This window comes from Lepisosteus platostomus, chromosome 21 (assembly GCF_059453375.1).
Source record: "Lepisosteus platostomus isolate fLepPlt1 chromosome 21, fLepPlt1.hap1, whole genome shotgun sequence".
Lineage (NCBI taxonomy): Eukaryota > Metazoa > Chordata > Actinopteri > Semionotiformes > Lepisosteidae > Lepisosteus > Lepisosteus platostomus.
In genome coordinates, this window is record NC_142631.1 from 4,495,466 (window position 1) to 4,520,625 (window position 25,160).

The 25,160-nt window shown below is 39.5% G+C and overlaps 1 protein-coding gene and 1 long non-coding RNA gene across 4 annotated transcripts in view; one reads left to right on the forward strand and one right to left on the reverse strand.

Annotated features, from left to right (window-relative positions):
• Positions 1 to 1,016: 1,016 nt before the first annotated feature.
• Positions 1,017 to 25,160, reverse strand: part of LOC148643934 (uncharacterized) — a 38,271-nt gene continuing 14,127 nt past the window's right edge. The window contains exons 9-24 of the mRNA XM_088615535.1: positions 24,894 to 24,991; positions 23,709 to 23,862; positions 23,041 to 23,159; positions 20,874 to 21,032; positions 19,935 to 20,048; positions 18,035 to 18,087; positions 17,461 to 17,569; positions 17,112 to 17,288; positions 15,763 to 15,996; positions 14,843 to 15,353; positions 11,559 to 11,710; positions 10,451 to 10,520; positions 9,297 to 9,498; positions 5,960 to 6,434; positions 4,947 to 5,003; positions 1,017 to 4,530 (exon numbers count right to left, since the gene is read on the reverse strand). Coding sequence (XP_088471661.1) covers positions 4,984 to 5,003; positions 5,960 to 6,434; positions 9,297 to 9,498; positions 10,451 to 10,520; positions 11,559 to 11,710; positions 14,843 to 15,353; positions 15,763 to 15,996; positions 17,112 to 17,288; positions 17,461 to 17,569; positions 18,035 to 18,087; positions 19,935 to 20,048; positions 20,874 to 21,032; positions 23,041 to 23,159; positions 23,709 to 23,862; positions 24,894 to 24,991 — 2,647 coding nt within the window. The 3' untranslated portion in view covers positions 1,017 to 4,530; positions 4,947 to 4,983. The remainder of the gene's footprint in view (positions 4,531 to 4,946; positions 5,004 to 5,959; positions 6,435 to 9,296; positions 9,499 to 10,450; positions 10,521 to 11,558; positions 11,711 to 14,842; positions 15,354 to 15,762; positions 15,997 to 17,111; positions 17,289 to 17,460; positions 17,570 to 18,034; positions 18,088 to 19,934; positions 20,049 to 20,873; positions 21,033 to 23,040; positions 23,160 to 23,708; positions 23,863 to 24,893; positions 24,992 to 25,160) is intronic.
• On the forward strand, positions 2,208 to 23,878 carry LOC148643935 (uncharacterized). 3 transcript variants are annotated; one of them, XR_015928977.1, is made up of 6 exons: positions 2,208 to 2,339; positions 15,748 to 15,832; positions 17,813 to 18,036; positions 18,433 to 18,544; positions 19,373 to 19,446; positions 23,740 to 23,875. It is a non-coding gene; the product is annotated as an uncharacterized LOC148643935 (long non-coding RNA). The 3 variants fall into 3 exon arrangements; XR_015928978.1 differs by having other exon boundaries at positions 19,378 to 19,446; XR_015928979.1 differs by lacking the exon at positions 19,373 to 19,446 and having other exon boundaries at positions 23,740 to 23,878.

The window sequence follows — 25,160 nt, forward strand, 5'->3', positions numbered from 1 at the left end:
TAAAATTTGTCAAACCAGACGGGATCATGTGAGAATTTTTTTTCCCCTGCTTTTGATTTTTGACTTTTTTAAAGCCATTTTAAAGCTGAGAATTTCAGAGAAACCCCACTTGACACTTTTGAAACCGCGCATTTGGCAAATCTTGGTCAATTTTTCTTTTCATAAACCCCATGGGATTTTTTTTTGGTGCATCAGATTTTGATATTCGGGTTGCACAAATGCCCTTGGTTAGCAATTTGGGAGGCACAAATACTCAGGCAGGAAGTGCTTCCTGTCCACTGTTCGGTGTTCTTGGTTATTGCATGCAATTATTGACTGTTTCTACTTGTTTTTAAAGGCCACACTCCCTCTCTTGGCTGCCTGTTGATGAAGCATTATCTTAAATCTCACCTTGTGAGGCGAGTAGAGTAAGGCCTGACTGGTTGAGCACTCCTCTACAGTATTTGTCAATCGATTCCATTGCCAGGGAAACTCTCACAACTGTTTTTCTAACTGGAGGAGTTTGAGCAGTGTAGTCTTCCCTTTTTTAAAAATCTGATTTACAGTAGCTGTACACCTCCCCAGATTTAATTTGCAGACAGTCAAACAGTATTGGATGATCCCAGATCTGCAACGACTACATTTTGCTTTTTAGGTAGGCATAACTTCTTGGAGCAAAGAAACGGGTAAAGGCCTCTTTCATAAACCTCTCTCCCTCACACCTGAAGAAGCCAAGACATTTCTCTTTTCCTTTCAGCATGGAATAAACCTGTTCCTTTGGAGCTTATACATGATGCAGCTACCTACTATAATTTCTTAGAGCTATTTGAATATAACTTAGATTTTCAGAAGGCTTTTGATAAAGTTCCTAATAAAGATTTTTGTGGTGTGTGTGTGTGGGGTAGGCATTGCTTATAATATGTACTGCTACACTATATGCCATCTATCGATTAGAGTGGGTGGGGGGGAATGGAGAAATTGTTCTTGGTAAAAAATAACTATCGGAGTTCTCAAAAGAAACTAACAATACTCATTCATTTATCATTAACATCTTTATTTAGTTTCACAGATCTCATTTAGAAGCAGCTGTTATTCTGTTATTCCATACAGTTTTTCACATTTAGCAAGCAGACAAGAGCACTTCACATTTTTAAACTTAAAAATGGAGGGGGAAAACCGCATTCAGAATGTACTGTATTTCCAACTAGTGTAACTGCTTTTTTTAAAGAAATACATGCACACTTATACTGTACATCAGATATGTAACATTATGGACATGAAATGGTACAAGTCTCTACATTAAAATCCCTTTCAACGTTTATAACGGAGGTGTAAGAGGTATTCATGTTTGCTCTCGGTAGAGAAGGAGCTTGTCGCAAGCTGTGAGGCATCCTTAATTTCGCAAGATGTTACAAGCATGCTCTCTTGTAAAGATAATGAAGAAAACTAAATTTCCTTCATTAGGTAACTAAAGCACATTAAGCGCATGGTAATTTTTTCCTAGTGTTTGCACGCAACAGCTTTTCTTTTTTCCTCCTTTTACGTGTAGTAGCAGCATGTTTTTTTAAGTAGTTTATAAAAAACAGGCCTAGTTCATTTCAAGCACATCAGTCATGCACCTGGGAAGAGGGTATTAAAAATTGCTTAGTTCCTGCTGTGGATTATTTTCGTTTTAAACAGGAAATCAGCTTTGTTGTTTCAAAAAAAAAACAACAACCCTGAAACTGAAATTCATCAAGAGCTTTTGAGCAATGAAAGAGGCCATTTTTTTGTGACCCAATTCCTCCTTCGTCTGTGAGGAAGAGTAGAATATTCAGATCTGAGGTACAACATAAACACTTATCAATTTTCTGCTTTCACTGAACATGTGTAAGCAACTTTTCAACTTTTTTGTTTGGATCAGAAAGTAAAAAGATTCTGCATCTGGCAGTCCAGTTGGGACAGAAACCCTCTGACATTTGAGTTCTGCAGGATCAGGACTGGAAATTCCAGATATCCACAGCATTTCAGTCTAGCCTAGACTGTATTGGCAGCCTGCCTCCCTCCAGCTGTAATTTAGAAACTTTTTGATGCATGAACTCTTGTTTACACTGTAATACATTATTTCTTATGCCAAAGAAAAGAGCCTGTATAAATAGTCCTGCTGATACCCTACTGGGTTTCTCTGTCAACATAGAAAACTGATTGAAAACTGTTACCGCTATTGTGCTAGAATACTATTAATGTGAGTATTGTTCAGTCTCCATGTAGACTGGCTTCCAGCAGTGTGTACTTTTGGCTTGGAAGCAGGGCACTTTGGGGAAAGGAACAATTTTTGTTTCAAGAGGGAGACGCTTGATGCCAAAAAAATGATTGCAAAGGTAAGGTTTTGAAAGTTTGTCGGAGAGTTGTCGGCGTTTATTTTTAGCCTTGGTTTTTAGCTTTACTGCTGACAGAGTAAAGCTGCGTGTGTGATTTCCTCAACACTGAGGAATTAAGAATTTCCTCCTATTAACTACAAAGACTAATACTGCAGTTTATAAGGAAATCCTTTCTAAACCTGCTGTCAGAATGACTCCAGTTTTCTCTCTCGAGTTCCCTTCAATGCACTATGGGTATTTTTGTGTGTTTTGGGTCCACCTGCTGTGCTGTTGAACAGGAGATGCTCAGACGGATCTATTTTCTTCCAAAGATGGTGGCATGTTCATTTCTGCTACAATGTTTATCCAAAATGATAATGAAGTGTATGGGTTTCTCAGACAAGTTTAATTTGGCACATAATGGTTCAGATTTTGAAGGATGAAACCAATGCAGCTTTCTTCTGCTGCTGGGGCATCCATTTAATCCTATTTATTAAGTCTTGTTGCATTCTGTTAGGTTCAACCGTGGCCATTTTGATCTCTGTTTGATAAGTAGCAGCCAGTCAAAATTGGTTCATGGTATTTAATCCTAACACTTCACAAAGAACTAAGCCAATATTTTGGTCACTCTGACCAGTCCTTTCATTGTGTAATTGCTTTTTTAAAAACTTCCTATCGGAAGAAATTATAAGGTAATATTTCTAATTGAAAAATGTTTTCTTCCTAACTCATGTTTGGTCTGCTATTCACCTTTTCCGTCATTATTTCGATGTCAATATTTAAAGTTCTGTTTCATGACTTGTAATTAAATCTGGGATGCACTACTCGGGTCTTAAAGACCTGGGGTGCTGATAGATTTTCAGTAATTAACACCTTAATGAAACTAATAATTGGCCTAATTGGCAGGGTTCAACAGGCTTTTGCAGCTTTTAAGATGCTGTTGATATAAAGAAAGCTGTATAACCCAAAGAACTTCAGCCTCTCCTCAATTGAGCTCCTCTTGACTAAGTGCTTTATCAACTGATGTTTTTACCACTCTGATTCAGCAGGATTTGGGAATGAAGGTCTAAAAGATGGGATTTCTTGAAACATGTCAACGTCAATGTATTTTTGCTGAAGGCTGAGAACTTCTGTTTTAATGGGATCGCTTTGTGGTTGCCAATACACAAAGAGCTCTTAATGTCATATGCTTATCTGACCAGATCTGGTAAATATTATTGCTTTTGGCATGATATGTGCCCCACCAAAACTTCGTTTTTCAAAAATCAACTAAGATCAAGCTTGTCAATTCTGAGAATTATGATGACTTCATCACCATGGTCTTACTCCCTAAAATAGGGAAAATAGGCACTGTGTTGGATCTTCCTAAAACTGAAGAAAATGGTTTCCTAAGCTTGCCAGGCCACAGTGTAAGGGGTAAAGAAATGTGGAGGTATGTAGCATGATTTTCCCACAATTGGAAAATATCTTGTGATTTCATTCTAGAGGTTTGATTGAGGCTTACTGCGCAGGACAGCAGATTTAACTGTAATGAATATAGGTCTTGGTTGATTTCCAGCAGTGTGTATAAGTGGTTTGACCTGAGGATTTGTAAGTGGTTTTGAATTCCAGTGGGGACATGAATTCTGAGCCCCTGATCAAGGCAGTCGGTTTGCTTCTGTCAAAATACCCACTTGTAGAAATGGACACCAATGTAAGCAGCTTAAGGTAAAAATCTGTTCAATTCCTTAATTTCACTCCTCATTCGCTGAGCTGCAACGAGGTTGACCCTGGTTTCCTTTAGCGATTCTGGGGCAAGTGAAAATTCACTTGGAAAAAGGTTCAAAAGATTCTGGATCATAAGACTTGGGTCCAATAGCTGCACCACTTGTATTATGAGTAACTTTCTTAAACTGCTTTTTGCTTGGTCTAAAGAGTCCAGAAAGCAGTTATCCAGCTGTGCTAGAGAAAGTATAACAAAATGCCTTTATAATAAATCTTACTTTGGTATCAATGTTGAAAAGTTAACAGTCTGTTTTGTAGTGCTATAGCAAAGTTTTACACAGCCGGCTTTTAATGTACACGGTGATTAAAATGGTAAATGCAATGTTAGTACAGAAATTATAAGATTGTACCCGATTATTGAAAGAAGCAGTATTTGTTTTGCAAGTCGAAGTCTCTGCATTTGGCTCCTGAAATCGCAAAGTAGCCTCCGCATGTCTAGTACCTGCTTCTAGAAAGAAAAAAAAAAGGAAAAAAATGTGCCTATTTGCTGTGCAACGGAAGTTCACAACAATTCATATCAACTGCTGCAAAAGCGAAATCATGAAGGCGATCAAACAGAGACGTTCTGCAACAAATTGTAGATGGAGGCAAAAGGAAACTGAAAATCTTTAAATTAAATTAAATTACAACTACAGACAGCGACATCCTGGAAGACAGATAAGCAATCTAGAAAAAGTAAAAAGGTGACAGATAATGAAGACACTTAACCTCGTATAAAGAGCAAAAGAAAACATCATACAATAATGCAATGACAACTTTGATCAAGAAGGTCCTTGATTGTCCTGTATGTGGGACCTTTAAAGAGAACAGCCAATCTTGATTTATGCTTGAATTTATGAGGATTTCCAGCTTTTTCGTTTCTACCTTTTGGCTACAGATTTTCCTCCCACTTTCTGCATCTTCAGAGGCAGGTCCTTTGCACTGTGTTAAGAATATAAGAGATAACAGAATTTAGAAGGTTTTTTTTATTGGGTAATGAATGTGTGAGAATACTTTAACACATGCTGGTTAACAGGCTGGTTAGCACCTTATGCTGTGCACAGAGGCAGTATTTATCATGTGTTTCTTACATTGTGAAGGAAGAGGCTAATTTAGTACCTGTTTATCACAGCACGAGGTGCCTGTGGCCAAATAAGGTACGTGCAGTAAATACATCAGACAGGGTATGTACTGTAAAAGGATATGCAGTGAAACTGAGCTAGTTTATCATTTGTTCATGACTTAGCATTTCCTTGTAACGGCTGTATTTTTTATCTAATAACCCACATCTCAAATCTTACTGTCACTCCCCGTTACAAATGCTGTCTTTCAATACAGTCTAGCCTGTTATTCTTCTGAACTCCTGTGAGTTTGTGGAGGGGGGAACAAAGTTACACTGTAGATATAACTAGATAATACTTTGGGGGAGTTTTGGACATGGTTTGCCCACTGTTAAATTGATTCTAGCCTCTATTAAAAAAACTAAACTTTTTCACAGCATTATAAAACAGGTGTTTAAAGGGATCTAAATGACCAAAATAAATCCAGACTTATATATGAGATCAGACATATATTTTCATAAAGATAGAGCACACTGTGTATTTCTACTTTCTCCTGACCTGCTGGTCCTGACACTTCCAAGAACAGCTTCTATCCCACTGCAGTACCCATCTTCACCAGCTAACTGCAGTTCCTTGATACACATCTGCACTACGCACGTTTTACTTAGTCTACCGTTTTTTGGGGTCTCACTACTACATATTGTTCCCGTTGTCTACATTGTGTGGTGCTGTCTGTTGTACTGTGTGCGTCCCGAGAGATCAGCGCCATTCCGAATTCCAATGTACGCGTACTGTACGTATGGCGATAAACTACTCTACGTCGGGCCTGATGCCTACCGTAGTTCGCCGTGGGGCTTTGCTGTTCGTACTCTGGGAAAGGAGCCTGCGGGTGGACAGAGGGGGAGCCGTGTGCGGGGACAGAGGCAGGGGAGGGCATCGCCGGATAGAAGTGTACGTCCACGGCCACCGTGGTTATCCCCGGCCCGCCCCTGTCGCTGAGCGAAACGCAGTGCGACAGCACAACGGGAGCCGGGCCGGGTCCGGGTCCGACCCCGTGCCTGGTGGGCGTGGTACTTCCAGGGCCGGGCTCGGTGGTCTGCAGCGTCAGGGAGGTGTGCACGACGTCGTCTCGGCCGGCCAGGCGCGGCGCCGGCTCGGCATCCTGGGCTTGTCCGAATTTGCTGCCGCTACCGCCGCCCCCGGCCTGCCTGCTGGGCGAGGGGCTGCTGCCCCAGCCGTCTATGTTCTGAAGCTTGATGTCCGAGTGGAGGGTCGGGGGGCTTCTCTTGCTCTGAGGGGGCGGTTCAGCTTCCTTCAGGACAGGGGGAGAAATGTGCTCGTGATAAAATAATAAAGCCCAGTAAAAAAACAGTAGTAAAAAGGCAAACCCAGGAAGAATATAACTTGCAAGTTTTTGCCAACGACGGTAAGGCAAGGTTGATTTCTAACGTCCAATGCTTATTTTCAAACGCTTGCTGAACTAGTGTTTTGTAACTGTCTTAGTAACAAGGGCCAGGGTGCAGAGATACAAGTGTTGGGTAGAAGGTACCGAAAAGATCATTTCCTAGACAAACCATGCCACGAATGAACCATTAATCTTGGTGCCGTGTTTAAAATCTTAACTTAAAAATGTTTATTTTCTCCCACACTGATGAAAATACAAATGCATTTTAGATGACGCAGCTGAAACTCTCAGAAGCACAAATTGCGTTCATCCATTCATTCCCAGAGACTGATTTGGACCTGAGTCATAGTCAGATTGGGGGGAAAAAACAAGGCCAAAGTAGAAAACAGAGAATTAATCAGAGATGACCACATGAAGTAAAATTCTGAAATCTGTTCTTGCTGAAGGTGAAACCACAAACTATATAGAGTGACTAGCTGTGGACAGAGATTTGACAGTATGAATCCTGGTCAGGTGCATGTGGAGGTATATTCTAAACCACGCCTTTTGTAAATAAACGTTTTAGGTTTATTTGAAATTACCAGGTGTTCATCTGCATGGATAACCACTACAAGCCTTGAACCCAGTAGGGGGTTTACCAAGAACTGCCTGTAACAGGAGACTTTGTACCACGTAGAGGAGAGGCTCTTTTTTTCTTTGTGACCCAGGCTTTTTATCTACACTGTAGCAGCACATGTTACTGTACACTGTAAGCAAGGGCTTCCACTAATTGAACCACTAGGGACATGCAGCCATTTTTCCATATAACCACCATATCCTGGTCTCACATTAAAACGAGAAGCAGAGGTTATTACAAGCGTTGATTTTAAACGGAAACAAAACCAGTAAAATAGAAGAAGTTGATGTATCAAGCTGGTGTTACAATGGTACCTGTACGGTACTGTATATACTATCAATAGTCTCTACTGAAGACCTGGTGAAGGCAATGTCTATTCCAAATCGGGTGGGTATCATAAAAATAGTTGGCGATTTTACAGGTACAGTGCTGTGGAAAAAGTACACCCCATGAAAAGATGTGTGTTTTTCAACATTTTTGCATGTATACAGTAGATATTTGATCTTCATTTCAACCATATTAATAGATAAAGGTGATCTAATTTAACAAATAACAATGAAAATTATTCTTTGCAATCATTTATTCAACCAAAAAAAAAAACTCCTCAGAAATGCAATTGTCTGCTGAGGAAAAAATAAGCACACCCCCAGAGCTTCAACAGCTGGTGTTGCCTCCTTTGGCAGAAATCACTGCTTGTAGGCGTTTCTTGTAATTGTCTATCAGTCTCCTACATCAACTTGGAGAAATGTTTGCCCACTCCTCTTTACAGAACTCCTTCAACGGTGTAATGTCTGAGGGCTTTCTTGCATGTACTACATGCTTCAAGTCCCCCCACAGCATTTCTATGGGGCTACGATCTGGGCTTTGACTTGGCCGTTCCATACCCCACCATTTATTTTTTTTAAGCCATTATTTTGCTTGAGTGTTCTGGGTCATTGTCTTGTTGCAAGGTCCACTTACAGTTCAGCTTCAGCTTTTTGACAGATGACCTCACATTCTCCTCAAGTACTCTCTGGTACAATGTAGAACTCATGGTTGACTCTATGATGGCAAGCTGGACAGGCCCTGAGGCAGAAAATCAGCCCCAAACCATAATGCTTCCACCATGCTTTACAGTTGGTATGAGGTTCTTTTGGTCAAAGGCAGTTTTTGATTTTTGCCAAACATGACATCTGGCATTGTGGCCGAACAGTTCTACCTTTGTCTCATCCGGCCAGAGTACATTGTTCCAATATTCCTGACCTTCACCTACAGTAGGCGTTGTCCGGCAAACCAGTCATGCATCTATATTCTTTTTTGAGAGCAGAGGCTTCTTCCTTCCTAACCTCACATGTAGGGCAAAGTTGTGCTGTCTCCTTCAGATGGTTGACTCATGCACTTTGTCATTGACTTAGGCAAGACTTGCTTGTAAATCCCTTGATGTTATCCTGGGGTTCTTGGAGACTTCCTGCGGCATCTTTCGGTCAGCTCTTGGGCTGAATTTGGTGGGACGACCTGGCCTGGGTAGATTGCCAGTGGTTTGAAATTTTCTCCTATGTAGATGATCTATTGGACAGTTAAATGATTGACTACAAATTGCTTGGAAATGGCTTTAAAACCCTTCCCAGACTTCTAGGCATCAACAATCTTTCTTCAGAGGGCCCCAGAGAGCTCTTTTGAACTTGGCATGATGTAGCCACACACCTCAATCGCTAAGACCACACCAGACCACAGCACACAGATGGTTATATAAGACAGTGCCCTCAAGTTACTCTCTAATGATGTTCTAGTCATTTGCACCTGTTTTGGTTTCTAATTTTAGGCATTTGATGCAGTGATAAAGGTAGGGGTGTAATAGCTTTTTCCACACAAGGAAATTGCATTTCTGTTGATTTGAATAATACAAATGAGTGCAAAATGTGATTTTTCAATGTTTATAATTAGATCACCTTTGTCTATCAGTATTGTTGAGAAGGCGATCAAATATCCTTTTGTCCAAAAATGTTAAAAAAGACAAACCTTTTCATGGGGGTACCCACTTTTTCACACCGCTGTATATTAAAAAAATTAAAGCGCTACGGGATGATTCTTTTTGACCTTTTCTTTGATTGGCAATCCAAAGTGAAGGACAAAGCTACCCCTCGCCCCTTCCGAATTTGGGCTCTTTCATGTACCTGTTCCAGAGCAGATCCCAGTAATGCGCTGTGGTCTGACTCCGTCACATTTTCCAGGATGGTTTCCAGGACTTCCTGTTGTCCTTCCGGCGACAATTCGGCCGTCACTGTGACGGTGCTGGGAGCCGTCCGGCTGCTTGCTTGGGGTGATGAATGAGAGCTTTGATCTATAATGCCCACTGAATTATCATCTTCAAAAGCCCTGGGTTTAATGCAAAAAACATCACGGTTTAGTGCCTTCAATTGCATTCCTCTTGCAAGGCATTGCCTTTTTCAGAAAAGCCTGTTCATATAAAAAAAGCAAATAATATTTTAACTTTTCCTCATATAAATATCATGAAGCTTAAGAATGCATGATATACCCCTCTGTCCCACATTGCTTGCTGTAGACTGTACAAAAGATTGACGAATTTCCAAGTTGCACAGCAGTTTGTCACTCTTGCTGATCTTTACTAATCTAAAAACTAAACTGCACTTTAATTCATTTGACTTTTAGTCAAAGAAACCTTAGGTTTGGGGGATGACAGTCTCTGTTAAGCTGCAGTAGACATACACATCTACATAAAAAATGGAAGCAATACAGGCTGGAATATTTTGATGTTTATCTTTCAATGTCCGTTCTATTAATGCAACATATTTAAAATAAAGTTATGAACTTCGATGCAAAATTGTCAATCTGTTGACTAATGGTGACTCAGTTCTAGATCACAATTTCTGGTGGAATTTGTACCACAGCTTGATGAGGGCCAGCGTGGCCAGAACATTAAGATTGTAAAGGATTCTTTGATAGAATAAGTAATTTACAAAATAAAAGAAAAACAAGTTTTCAATGTCACTCGGTGTTGTCACATGTCATTTGGTTCATGTGGAACTTTAAAAATGTACCATCTTCATCAATTTATGTAGGAAGAAAGCTAGATCAAACTGTATTAACAGGAAACAAAAGCAAAGCACATCTGATTTTTGTGTGTTTTCCCTCGATTTGCAAGCAGTGGTTGAACGCCGTTTTCTGTAGAGTGCTTGACAAGAGCTCGTGACGTTTTCTGTAGCATTGCATTGCTTCAGTTTTTTTTAGCAGAAAGATAGTGAAGCGTGCTTGCTGATAATGCGACAGTTATTTGGTGCTAGTGCAGTCGGTATTGTGGAGGCCCCACCTGTTCTCGTATGTCGCCCCTGTTTCTGGCTTGCTGCTGTTCCTGCTGGAGGTCCCAGAGCCGCGCAGCACTGTGGAGAGACCCACTTTCCCCATCACACACCAAAAGCAAAAAACGGTTGTCCAAATGATTCCATTTGATCAAACTAACACCGCTCATACCTCAAGGGTCAAAGCGTCTTTTTGGTGTTTATGTCTAAGCTCTCGAGTAGGTCGTTTCCACGTCCTCACCATATTGGGTCATCGGGTGGTTGACCACAAGCCAGAGCTCATCCTTGCTTATCTTTGTGGTTTCAAGTTGGCCAAAAATCACAAGGATTAGCCGCCACCCACCAACGATGCAGATCACTACTTATACAGCTGGGAGGACTGGAGTAACTGGGGTAAAAGTCCCTTCCTCAAGGTACAACATCAGGGTCCACGGCAGGGCCTTGAAGCTGCAACCCACCAGTTATGACTGCAGAAAGCCTTGCAGCTCTTATACTGCTTTAAAGAGACCTCTTGAACCTGGAGGTATTGCAGTGACACAGATATGGAGAACACTGTATACAGGTAATACACTAAGGATTCAATAAACAAACTCTGTAGTGATACTAAGCATAATTTACATACAGAATATAAACATTTTCTAGTCCTTTCCATTTCAATTAGATCTTGGACACACTAAAGGTGTGTTGCTGGATGATAACTTTGCCATAATTTTCCTGCAACTTCCAATTGGAGATCAGCTCGGGGTTCGTTGTTTACGATTGATGGGACAATGGATTGCTTGATTCAATGCAAGTCTGTGTAGGGAAAAAGTGACTACCCTAAATCACGCTCAGTGCATGATTGGGAAATATGAACCCATTAGAGGGTTGGAGAGGAGTTCTTGCATGCAGATTATTTGTCTCCATTCCTAAAGTAGAATCAAGCAATGCATCCAGGAAAGGAACAGCATGCTGGACATATTTGTTCCTTAAAATTAATAACATGGAAATGTGAGACTTAAAAATCTTAAGTTGCAACCCCCTCCTGGGATGTGTGTTCTTTTTTTAAATACTCACAACAAAAAAGGAACAAAAAGTACATTTCTAAGTAGAAACCACTCTCATAAAGGATGCACTTACATCCTCGCCCTGCTTCTGTTGGCTCGTTCTTCTGGATGAGTGAGTAAAAGCCCATTGTTATAAAAATTAAAGCTAGGGAGATGCCCACACCAACCACAATGGGGATATCATGCTTCTCCAACACTGGGAGCCAAGAAGATTGCTTCTTGTCTCTGCAAGTACAAAACAAGGATGTTAGATAATTAGCACAAGTCCTAAAAATTGTGCTCAACGTATTCTCTTCGCTTTTTTTTTATCTAGTTTGCAGATGACACACTGTCATCTCTGCATTGTGTTCTAAACATTTTAAACCACAAATTGCTAATTTAGATTGTTGTTTTCCTTTGTAATGGTGTATGGCTAAATATAGATTTCATTGAGGCAACTGCCATACAGTAATTGAAGAGCGACTAAACATGACTGCAGGAGAAAAAAAATTAAAACGTGTGATGTTTAATAACTGCATGATGGCTGCATTTTCAGTGTTATATGAATGCAACAGAGATTATCTGCAAGATTAATTTGCTGCGTTTTTGTCGAGGACGTGATGCAATGATTATTGGAGATACTGTTATGTTCTCTAAACCTGAGAACAGTTGACTATAGTATCTGGTTTATTAGAGGCATTTGTAATCAAGATCGTAGTTCGTGATTTAAAACCACATTCCTGAAATTGCTGTGTGAGAGCTTTTTAAGTTGCTTACAACAGCAACAGCTGTCAAGTAAAGTTTTACTGATAGTTGATCTAGAATACATATTACAGCACTAACTAACAGCTACATATAACTAATGTCAATACTCCTCTTTCCTTTTAATTCAAGTACTTGAATTAATCCATTCAGGTTGTACTGAGTCTTTAACGTGAAATCCAAAATAGTTAACAGCCATATTCAAAATAGGAAATAGTCATGTTTATTTCTAAAATGTAAGGTAGACTGTTTACATATGGTTTTTATTTAATCAGTTGATCATGTCTTGCCCATAAGGAAAATATTGTTGTTATATATACTATTCCAGTGTTAGGAGTAATACAAATATGGTTTCTGTAATTTAGAGATTTAGAGATGAAAAAACTAAACAAAGTGTGAAAAAGGCGTTACAAGTCAGTGGTAGAAAACTAGTAGTATTTAAGTTACCAAGTGAGTTTTCTAATATTGTTTTGAAGTCACTGCAAAATAAAACCTGAAGGTTTCAATAGATGTTCATAGTAGTTTGTTGTGATTCTTTAGTTTCTAAATGCCATCAAAGGCAGTGAGAAATGTTAACACTATCAGGGGATCTTGTGACACTTTCAGCTGGAATTACACTACTGATTATGATTTGAAATTCAGAGAAGCTGGAATCTGCCTGGAAATCTAAAGCAATGTCATAAGTGGAAGATAAAAAGTGACAGACTCTCGCACAGATAGTCACAGTCAAAGAATTCTTTAGAAGACAGAGAAACTGACGAAGGCTGACACATTTTGTACAATACTTAAACATCAGATTATGAGTTATTGTTTGCATGAAGCACTTCACTGAAAATTGGCATTAATAAACCAGATCAAAGCCCCTTGAACTAGAGAAAATGTAAAATGACAGAATGCATAAGCATAAAAAACTACAACTAGTTACAAGAACACAGGAACATATAGTAAGTAAGGATACTTTACATGCATTTAGTCCATTGAGTTTGTTCCATTCCATTCTAAATCTGAAATATAGCAATTTCACTAAATCTGCACTTAGCCTACTGTCTTCTCTATTCAAGATCAGACTTTTAATTGTATCAGTGTGGGACAGTTCCTGTGTAGCAATGTCTTTCATATAATGTCAACCGAAATAGTATGCAGTATTTTAAAAGAGGGTTTACTAATGATATAGCCAAACATTTGGTCATTTCTATTGTTTGCATACATTATCTAAAACAATCTAAATCTTTACAGCTTCCTCATGTAGTGTTTCCCATCTTCCAGTATACAGTGTCGAAGTTCACTTTTGTTACGTTCATCATCTGACAGGTGTGTGATATCTGTCAGATATTTGTCCTGCCAAGGAAATTGGGTTTGATTTTTGTCCTCTTTTGGTATATATTAATTACATTAAGCCTATTAACTACATTAGAATCTAGATCTTTGCTATAAATTAGAAATAGAAAAGGTCCTAATTCAGAAACCCGTGGGACTCCACTGCTTATGTCACCCTAGTCTAAACATTTTTCTTTTACAGCTCTCAATCCCAATTCATGCATATGCCTAGAATCTTACCAGTTTTATGGAAACTTCAAGAGCCTTTTGAATGTGCCCCCAACCTAAATAATACAGTACATTTCCTAGGTACTTGGTTTATTTCTATCTCTCTATTCACTATTTGATCAGTGGGTATTTACAATATGCAGTACTTGTCTGGATTCTAAGGTGGAGAAGAAAATCCTATTAAAGTTATTAATCTTTAGTTTAAAGGATTTTTCTTTATTTTCCCTTTGTTTTAGACTAGCTGGGTTGATGCAGAGCAATGTTACAGTATTCTAAGAGAAATTATACAGTAAAAACAATAACAAGGTCTTTTACTCCAAAGTGTAAAATTAAGCAAATAATTTTAATAAAAATGAGCTTCCTTTAATAGATTAAAATAAAAAATATTTTAGTATAATTTTTAATTTAAACTGAATAAGCCGTCTTTTTCATGTTATTGACAGCCTTTTGTAACTTACAAAAATGTGCTCATGTTTTCAGCGTTGTCTCAGACAAATATTGACAGTTTCCTTCCAATATTTTTCATTTTGAATCTAACAAAGAGAGATTTTAATCTAAGGGTGTACCAGAAAATGCAGCCTTCCATTTAAAACAACATGCAACAAGGAAATGTAGAAATGAAACTCTGTCAGAGACTATAGAAAAATAACGAGTAATTTTATGACTGTATAATACCACCCTAAGATGTCACATTAGTGTGTGACTATTTATCATTTGAAGACAAATGATACCCACAGACCCACAATGCATACCGACATATTAGTTGGAAAGGGCTGATCAAGTAAGGTTCTTAGGTTCCCTGAATTTCCTTTTGTTAAGGATATTGACACTTTTGAGTTATTGATTGATTAATTATGCCAGTAATTTAAGTGAGACAACTTTATTCTTTGAGTGATGATGGGCATTCGACTTTTCTTCCAAAGGACTTACTTTCACCAAAATACCGCTTCATTCTGTGGCAACTAAATTGCTCCCTAACTATGGAAATTGGTGATACAATGGTTACTTACTAAGCATGTGGATTGGGACTCTCAGAGCACTACTTTACGTGAACGTACCACAATGACCTACCTGACCATGTCGTCACTGGTCTTCATAGGGGACTGAGAAGTATTTTTCTTGGGCCATTCGGTCAGTTCCGAATTTGCTGATTTGGATGAATTAGCAGCTTGGGTTTGGTGAGTTCCAGAGGACTCTGAAGGGTTTGTAGTACCTTCAGCTGTCAAAGTTAGGTACAGGCCAGTGGGTTCCATGTCAGACTGAGATGTCAAAGATGTACCAGCCTCTACCTCTTCAGACTCAGCTATGTCAGTTGGTCTTATGATGTCAGAAGATCCGGCTGCAACAGACGTAAGGCTTTCTGACTGGGAGGCCATGAATGCAGAGGTAATTATTGTGTTATTAGCCATGTCCGGAACTTTTAAGTGTAATATCGGCCCAGATGAAGTCAACCTTGATCCTGGAGCTGAGCTGGCTGATGGCTGGGACTTCTCCAGAGGAGATCTTGTCAATGAAACACGCTGTGTTTTCAGAACTGGCTGGGATGGTTCTGCCACAGTAACACTGCCTTTTGGAACTGAGGCTGAAATCAGAAAGGAACAGAAGAAACAGCAATCTGAAAGCGATGCTCAGACTGGAGCAACTCCAGTGCAAATTCAGCTTGACTTGAAAACCTTCAGAGAAACATGTAGCTCCTGGCTAGCCCTTTGATTTTATCAGTGATTTCTTTCTTCTGTTGTACTTGTGGACTATACAATGGAAGATTGTGAGTTTTTCTTTCTCAAAACATTTTTGTTTGTGCTTGAATATTATGACAACATAACCTATGCAGAAGAGCAAATACAACATGAGATATTTAATTCATAACCATTTTAATATTACCCACTTAAAAAGGTTGTAGACAGACTGGTGGCTTTTAATGCCCCGGGAATCCGAAGATTCATTTTAAAGTGCTTGATTTTGTTGTCTTTTTTTAGGCCGGTGCTGCATACCTGTCTTGACGTTTCTCTGTAAAGGGATCCCTTCCTCTCCCTTTGCAGTGTAAGGCACCACAGTAATAAGGTATGTCTGGTCTAGCAACAGACCCTGAATGGACACGTTGGTTTCAGCGGTCGTCAGTACTCCATTTTGTTTGGTAATGGAAAAAAATGTTGACACAGAAGCACTTTGCTCAAGAGGCTTGGAAAGGTCTTCCCCATACTCTTTAGATTCAGGCTCTAACATCCCTGTGAAAACAAATACTGCCAGGTCAATTTTGGGGGGAAGACATACAGAAACATCCTGCAGACTAGAACCAGCTAAAGCCTGAGGCAGTAATAACAGTGATGTGACCTCGTTTGGCCATAAATGAAAGGCAATAATACAATCCTGGTTAGACCTCATTGCCTTTAAATCCCTGTGAAATTTGTTTGGGATTTTTATATCAATTAAGGAGCTAGCTTTGGTCACCTTCAATACTTTAATGTATTTTATAGTCATGGAATTAATAGATTGTTTTAGCACAAAGTCCCCTTTTTGGTGATATTGACTAAACTTCTTATTCTATGGCTTACTCCACTGTCTGGCTAGTCTGTATCTGAAGAGATTATTCGGAACAATGAGAGAAAATACTCCAGATTCTACATCATACAACCCAACCAAGCAAAGGGAAATCAAACCTCTCAATACATTGAATCAGCTGTGCGAATAGTAAGAATAAGGGAAATGGTTTCTGAGATTGCTCATATTCTCCAGAACATAAATTGCTGCTGCCACACATTTCTGGCATAATGTTTGTGCAATATGTGATCATAATTTAACAGCGTTGCAAGAGCAATAAACACCTAGCTGTCTTTCATTTTTTACATAGGGTTTATGATAACAATTTCCTTCCCATTAGCTTTCAGAATTGAACAGTTTGAACAGGTTTGTGAAATCTGAAAAGTCATTAATTTGGCGCAGACGTATTGGGTTATATGCTTTGAATATCTTTCTGTGTAATACAGTTCTTTTGTGTCATTTAGTGTCACCTTGTGGTAGAATGAAGTAGCTGATCTCATGTGCAGTTTATTCACAATTTTCCTGTGTCACAAGTAATATTTTTTCAAGCCTTAAAATTGTCATTTTTACCATTCTCCCCGAAATATCTTTTTAAGCCATTCTTCAGCAGCTCAACACATGACCTTTAACGGCGATACATTCCAATTCACAGATTTTGAATTTCTTGCAGTCCAGAATAATCTGATAATAATAGTAAAATAATAATAGTGTCTCCAGACTTAAAGAATGAATGCAGACCTAATTCCAGTATCTTCTAATCAAACCATTGATTCAGTGTTGTTAGAGTTTATTCCAGAAATACCTCTTTGTTCCATTTCTGTGACTGATGTAGAAACAGCAGGAGCAGGGCTGGTTAGCACTGTGGAGTAACTAATTTTATAACCATCAGGATGCCCTTCCTCCCAGATTGGTGGTTGCCATGACAATACCAAATGGTCCCCCACAGCAGTTCCATGCATGTCTCTCACAGGCCCAAGACCTTCAATAAAGTAAATACAGCAAACATTTCATACTCTTTGTCCATACAGGAATCAAAGAAAAGCTTCTGTTGCTTTAAAGGGGCTTGAAATACACAAGCAAATTCTTAAAAATGTCATAGCAACTCTAATTTGCCTTATGTTTTATTTTCAACCCCAACGAGGAATTAAGACCTCTTGCTTTGGCAGTCGAGTTGGCTCCATTCCGTTCCTGTGGTTGATCACCTCTGTGCTCGTTATAAAGGGCATCATATCTTCTCGTTTCACTGCCTCTGTTAGTGACCTCAGGAATATGAACAAAACAAGCACAATGAGCATTTACAAGACAGTACAAATACTTGGTCATCGCAGATTTCTGTGCACAGAACATCTACCAATGCCTAGATGAACACTCTACGAGCAGCCCAACAAACAAATGTGTTTACAACAATAAAGTACAACACGCAATCAACAGGAACATAGAAAGTGGTCTAAAAATGAAGGATTAACATTTTATTCTTTTTCTAACCTTCGGTTCAACATGCAGCTTGTGAAAGAACAGCAATGAAGCCCCACCTCCACCTCCCACCTTTGTTCAAAGGGTTAGCGAGGAGCGATGTTCATGCAACAAACAATGTGAAGCACACTGCTGGTCTGTGAAATGACTCCTCTTCAGTAGATCATGTGGGCATGAAGGAGATGACAATGGCAGAATGGCGCTGCGGTTTGGTGAATATGACCGGAGAGCGACTGCTCTCGTTAAACTCACTGGTGAGCCCCTTCCTATGTTCCGCTCTTCAGCACTTGATCGATTGTCTCCGGCTTCAAACAGGAAATTTTGAATTAGTCAAACACATACACATTTCCTCCCAGGGGTCCATGAACACTGATCTTGGAGAGCCACTGTTCCTTTAGTTTTATAGGTGGCTTTAAGTGGCTTGAATGCCGAGTATGTAACCCTTACTGTTTCCACCAATTACATAGTTGAGAACTGAAATGGCTTGAATACCAGAAGAGCCAAGACTTGGACCTTGGACCAAGACTGGAGACACCAGTTTTTGACTTCCAAGTTTTAATGTATGCATGTATTTATGTGCATATACTCAAGGGTAAGTCTAGAAATATGTGCATTACTGTACAACTATGTTATGAGTGAAATCATTGCAGCACGAGTGAGTCGTTGATGAGGAACTGAGCACCAAGCATTCAGGCTGAGAAGAGCAAGAGAAAGATGCTGAAAAATGAAACACTCTTCCCCATCTGTGAAGTGCAATTGGAGGTTAATTCACTTTTTTATTGACTTTTCCTTGTGTGTATACATATGTATTATGTATAAATATACATACACATTGACTCCACATGGCTCCACTTTCTGCGCTGAGGTTCTGAGAGTTAAATGATTAGAAAATGAAATGTCACATCGTAAAACTGATGTAGGGCACATTATCAAGGCCAGATCAGATTAAAATTTCCTGTAGTTCAGATATTTCACTTCATGTAAGACTAGATTAGTTCACATTTACAATCGCTGCCACTTGCTGCGTCATTGTCATTTCCAAAAATGCAGCTTTTTTTACAGCAACAAGGAGACAATTTTGCACAGAAAGTAAGAAAGTAAAAGTAAGGTAAGAAAGAGTCATGTACAGTATCTCAAGACTTGAGATGATCCTGACTTGAAGCATGGTGTTCTAAAACCCACAAACCTTAATTTAAACAGAATGATAGAATCCTTCTGCATTTGTTTTGAGCAATCTAATTGAGTAACAAAGTGTTCTCAAGGTCCCCATACAATTCAGTAATTTCTACAAGAAATCTTAGAATTATGGAGGATCTGGACAAAGTACACCACTATCTAAAGTTTGGACCGACAGCTGCACACAATTTGATACATTCTAAGTATTATGTTCATCATGCATGTATTGCCTAGACATTTTATGTAAAATACACTAAGCAATAGCTTTATCTCCTTGTCATTTAATTTCATTTATCCACTGTTTAAGTACTGTACTTATATTACCGTATTTTTCTCAAGTATCTGACAATTTTGACTATTAGTGTGACCACTAATTGCTTATTTGGGCCCTGAAAAATCTTGTTGTGGTTGCAGTGTAGATGTCCTGTGATGAACTTGCCGTCAGCCTTCATCTTATGCAGCACACTTGGTGAGCTTTTCAAATTCAGGTAAAACGCTGTGCTAAGTCTTATCATTTAAACTAATTAACGAAAGCCTGCTGGCCACCACAGTAGTGCCGGTATTCAGTATCTGAAACAAGCTAATTAGTTCATCTCTGAGTTGTAAGAAATTGTTTTACCAAATTATGCCTCTTTCTCAATGGCCCTTTTAATTTTACTGAACAAACGTTTGAATACCTAGTAATTGTTATCGGCAGCTTTTGTGAAGTGACGTTTGCCTGAATAAATGTGAAAATAGGGAACTGTCTGTAACTTTATTAATCATTTCTTTGTTTCATTTGCTAATACAGAAAATGTACATTTTACAAGCAACTGATGTCGGAAATACACCACTTTTTTTCAACGTTCTGCACATTAAAAACCTATCAAAATTTTGATAGGCAACTGCTCAAACAGTAAAGATTGGAGCCTTTTCTATTCAACATTTTTTTGGCATGAGCAACTTCTCTAGTCAATGTACTCTGTGACTCACATACCAGTTACAATGAGGGCTGTGGTTTTTCTGTCTCTTCCAGCTCTGTTCTCTGCAGTGCAGTGATACACACCTTCATCATTCCGACTCACATTAGAAATGTGAAGCGAACCGTGTTCTGCAGGGAGACACAAGTGCAAAAGCCTAAAACCTTGTGAGGTTTTTGAGTTTTTGAGAAAATTAATCAAAGCCTTAACCCGTACTGCCCCTGGTTAACTCAGAGTAGTGGCACACTTCTTCGGTTCACCAGCATATTCAGCTGTCGGTGCATTTCAGCTTTATGTTTATGTAACTGAGAAAATATGAATCTCCATTTTATCAGTCTTGTTTGTAGTTTATTCAGAGTTGCTTGGCTGTCTCCAATTATTTTATGCTATTTTTGCAGTAGGTCTGATTTGTGTGCCAACTAATACCTATTGAAAGGACTGTTCGCAGCTCATTTACCATACTGAGGGGATTTCTAGATAAATGCGATTGCATAAGTGCCAGATCTGCTTTGTCAGACAATATGATGCTGGTGTTGGTAGACAATGCAATGTGCTTTCAATTGAACATTAAAATTAAGCTCGGGATCATGTGTATGAGGATACAGCAGACTGCCATACCTGAGTTAATGCAGAGCATGAAATTTCTATTGTTAAATAGGAAGAAGTTGCTCTTCCCAGATCATGCTAGGCTTCAATCAAGGATCTTTGAGATCTTAAGAATAAATGAAAGTGTTATGTTAAGCAGCAGTTTATCATAATCGAATCAGTGGGACACAGGGGAGGAACTCCATCTGATTTTACTGTTTGTATGAAGACATAGAAAAGGTCACATAAGAGTTAAGATAAAGGAATTATCTTATATTTGTTTTTACTTTGACTTCCGTTTCTCAGAACAGATGCATGCTGTAAAAGGATTGATAAATCTGCCTCACAGATTTCCATCTTGCTGAACTCACCGTCTATAACCATTTTTGGCAGTGAGATCTGTGTTTCATTTCCTTTCCTGTACCAGGAATACCTGATTGGTCTATCTCCTACTGCCTCACATAGAAAAACCACAGTTGCTCCTTCTGAGCAATTTATTTCGTTCTCAAAAGAGATGATAACTGGAGGAGCTACGAATGAAAGAAGAAAAACCACAGTGTTAAAAAAATCAGTATCAAATAAATATAAATATGCACTACATATAAGCACAGATCTCCCAGAGCCGGATTTGTATTTACTTTTGGTAGACTCAAAGTTAGACAAGCAGTGAAGACATTTAGCAAGCGCTGATCAGTTTCACCCTAATATGGGTTTGCCAGTGCATTGTACTTATGCATTGAGTATGATCTTGTTGCTAATTCATCTTTATCGATTTCTAAATATATCGTAGCAAGCCTGAGTATAGGCCAAGATATCTGGAGTAAGCTGGGGCTGTGTGGACTGTGTGAGTACACAACATGGCGCAAGGAAGTCTTCTTTACAGAATTAAAGAACTGGTCTCAGGCACAGGGAGGTTTGGAAATCCCAATCATTCCTGAGGGCACTCAGCAGGCTCCAGACACAAGCCGGAGTACAGGCCTAAAGTGACCTTCATCACTGTTCATCTCCGTTCAAGTACCCATTGTGCCTGAGGTTCTTGTTTATATAGAAGCTAAGCAGGTTACGGAGGTTGAAAGAGTAGCCAACAATTTGTTTTTCTTTTCAATGTGGAACCAAATAACCTTCCCTATTTTCCTTCAGCACATGGATCTGGATGTATGTGGTGACCAGTAGTGAAGGAACATGTATAAAAAAGGAAATGTTTTGCATTACTGCCACAATTTCTAACTTTGAGGCATTTAATGTGTGGCATGATGAAATCACATTCAAATTGTATTTGTACTGGTACTTTTGTCGAAGTGTCCAATTTTTAAAAGGGGAACAAACACTTCAGAAATACATCTCATGTTAAAATTAGCTGAAGCCACCAGTAGTCCCCTCTCCCTGCACACGTGCTGCCTGGTTTAATTGATTTTTATTCTTTGATGCTGTTAGAAACAAACAACTTTGCTCTGTTTCATTCATAATCTCCCAGTAATTATACAGAAACCTCGGTGCTGAGCTTCAGCATACAGAGAGCATCCGGAACAATGAAGTTGTTCTAAAATAAGAAAGGCTCACTTGAGAATGCTTCAATGTACTGCAATGGGGGTCTAAAGGGAGCTCCATTTCGAGGAGCTCATTTCTGTCTCCACTGTGGGAACGTTGTGCTGTTTAAGGCATTAATATTGATTGGGAGTGAAGGATACTGGCTTCTAGAGTAAATCTTTGAAGGATGATGCATTCTGAGCCCCTGCATGTTACAACATGCAAACTAAAAGGTGCATTTTTCTAGGTTTTGCATTTACAGGAACCATAAGAAAATGATTGCAAATAATGCCTATTCCTACAAGTCCCTTTGACACAAGCAATTGCCTGGAAATAGTATTTTGTCTTGCTATGATTTCACAGTCAAGATAATAAAAAGGTAGCAAAGGGCATTGAGTTTAAGTGGATCCTGCTGTTTCTGTTTAAGAGATCACTTTATTGACCATATATAATTTCTTGTATTGGGAATTTGTCTTTTCGCATACCCCAACTTGCTCTCTATGAAACACACAGATGGGGAGAGAAGCTTGGGGTCAGACCACAGGGTCAGCCATTTTATACGGCTCCCCTGGAGCAGTGGGATTAAGGGCCTTGCTCAGAGGCCCAATGGAGTAGTATTCCTCTGCCGGCCGTGGGATACGAACCAGCAACCTTCCACCCACAGGCATTAGGTGAGCTGTGTTGGTGTGTGCACAGCAAAGGAACAAGCAGAAGTGAACAGATTTTTAGTGAGACTCATGTGACTTCCTGGTTTCCTGCAGATTCACTGTGACATCAGTGAGAGATATGCTACAGGTCTATTCAGCGTGCTGAAAAGTGAGAAAGAGGAGAGCACAATGTTTAGGCTGGAGAGCCTGTACCATTGTGGAATGTGTGTCACAACCTAAAGTGTATCAACATTAAATGTCTCTTAAAGTAAAAATGTTACACTTGTGCTATTACGGTATAAAGGATAATTCAATATAAGTACAAAGACAAGTAGATATAACGTTATTCAGACGTTATTTTAACCTGCTATTTGCAGTATTGCTGTCATTCGGGATTGCCCAATGATATTCGTAGCCTCACAGGTATAAGAGCCTTCATCATAGGCCCTCAAAGAGGAGATGTATAGAGTCACATTATTAAACCTGCAAAAAAAAAAAACGGATAAATATGGATCACATTTTTGACATTCCCGAAACTGGGTACTCCTAGTCTTGCTGTAAATATCACAATGGTGGGATATGACGATTTAACCACATGCACCTAGAGGATTAACCACACCAACGGGAGAATCGCTAGGGGGGGTTCATTAATAATAAAATTAATATTCTCCTCTGTCATCAGGAGATGAAATCATGGGGTGAACAACATTTACTGCCACCTCTTTATCCTTTTGAGTGGGTTCCTAAGTAGCACACTGATTTTAAAGAGTACGAAGGATTTGAACAAGACTCCAGTCATCTTTAACACATTCAGTAAGATGTGCTACACAAAGTATTTGAATCTGACCCAGTGTGGCCTAGCTCATTTATCCTTGTTGAAACAGGGCCCAACCCAGAACTGGGAAAAGTTACACCTATGGCTGTCCTGGGACTTCCTGCTTAAAAGGCCGCTATTTCTTGAGCAATACCGTTACTTTACCAACATGGGCACACGCCATTTGAAAACCAGCGCGGTCAAGGGAATGAGCTCACCCAACTGTTATCTTTCCACCCGTCTTCACAGTTTGCCCTTGCTTGTACCACACGATGGACGGTGAGGGATTGCCGGAGGCCTGACAGTGGAAGGACACCGCTGACCCAAGAGGCACCATCGTCATTGCAGGTGAAACCGTGACATTAGGGGGAACTTGAACAGAGACCAGACAAAACTGAGGGATTTCAGTCTGAATTACTTTCTTAAAACTAAAAGGACTCAAATAGTCCTACTCATACACCATCCTGGAGGTGTTACTAAATGTTTAGCATGTTACTGTTCTTTTTTTCTCTGTTTCTCTGTTTAAAACTTTTAAATAGATTTTAAAACTTGTAATATTACATATGTAATAATAATATAATAATAATTGCTTACACTTATATAACTTATATAGCTTTTCTGGACACTCCACTCAAAGCGCTTTACAGGTAATGGGGTCTCCCCTCCACCACCACCAATGTGCAGCATCCACCTGGATGATGCGACGGCAGCCATAGTGCGCCAGAACGCTCACCACACATCAGCTATTAGTGGGGAGGAGAGCAGAGAGTAATGAAGCCAATTCATAGATGGGGATTATTAGGAGGCCATGATTGGTTAAGGCCAATGGGAAATTTGGCCAGGACGCCGGGGTTACACCCCTACTCTTTTCGAGAAACACCCTGGGATTTTTAATGACCACAGAGAGTCAGGACCTCGGTTTTACGTCTCATCCGAAGGACGGCACCTGTTTACAGTATAGTGTCCCCATCACTATACTGGGGCAGTAGGACCCACGTGGACCACAGGGTGAGCACCCCCTGCTGGCCCCACTAACACCTCTTCCAGCAGCAACCTTAGTTTTTCCCAGGAGGTCTCCCATCCAGGTACTGACCAGGCTCACACCTGCTTAGCTTCAGTGGGTTGCCAGTTGTGAGTTGCAGGGTGATATGGCTGCTGGCCCAAGAGGCCATATACATATACATATACTATATGTACTATATACATATAGTATATGTGATACTATACCACTGTTGTAGATATTATGTTTTCCCATGCAGCTGCCTCCACTCATTAATAGAAAAGTTAGCCGTTTCTTTAATTTAATAGTTTAGACAAATCCATGATTAAAGCACTAATAGCTCAGCAAATCAGGTTGTCAGTTCTATTTTAATTGACGGGGGACCTGTAGAAAGTAAGCTTACCCAACACATTGAGATACGCTTTTACAGAAGATATAGCCCTGAACAAGTAGGAGTTGGATGCCCTGCAGAAGTAGATCCCTCTGTCAGTTTCCTTGACCCTAGAAAGAAATAAGAAAAGGGGGGGAAGGAGAAAGCCAATTCAAAAGTCATTAATTCACTGCTGAGAATATTAGATTTACCTATGAAGGTACAGTATGAGATCCACACACTTATACATATCAGTAAGCAAAAGCTATTTCGTGAAAAGCTAGCAACCAGTTAGCGAAC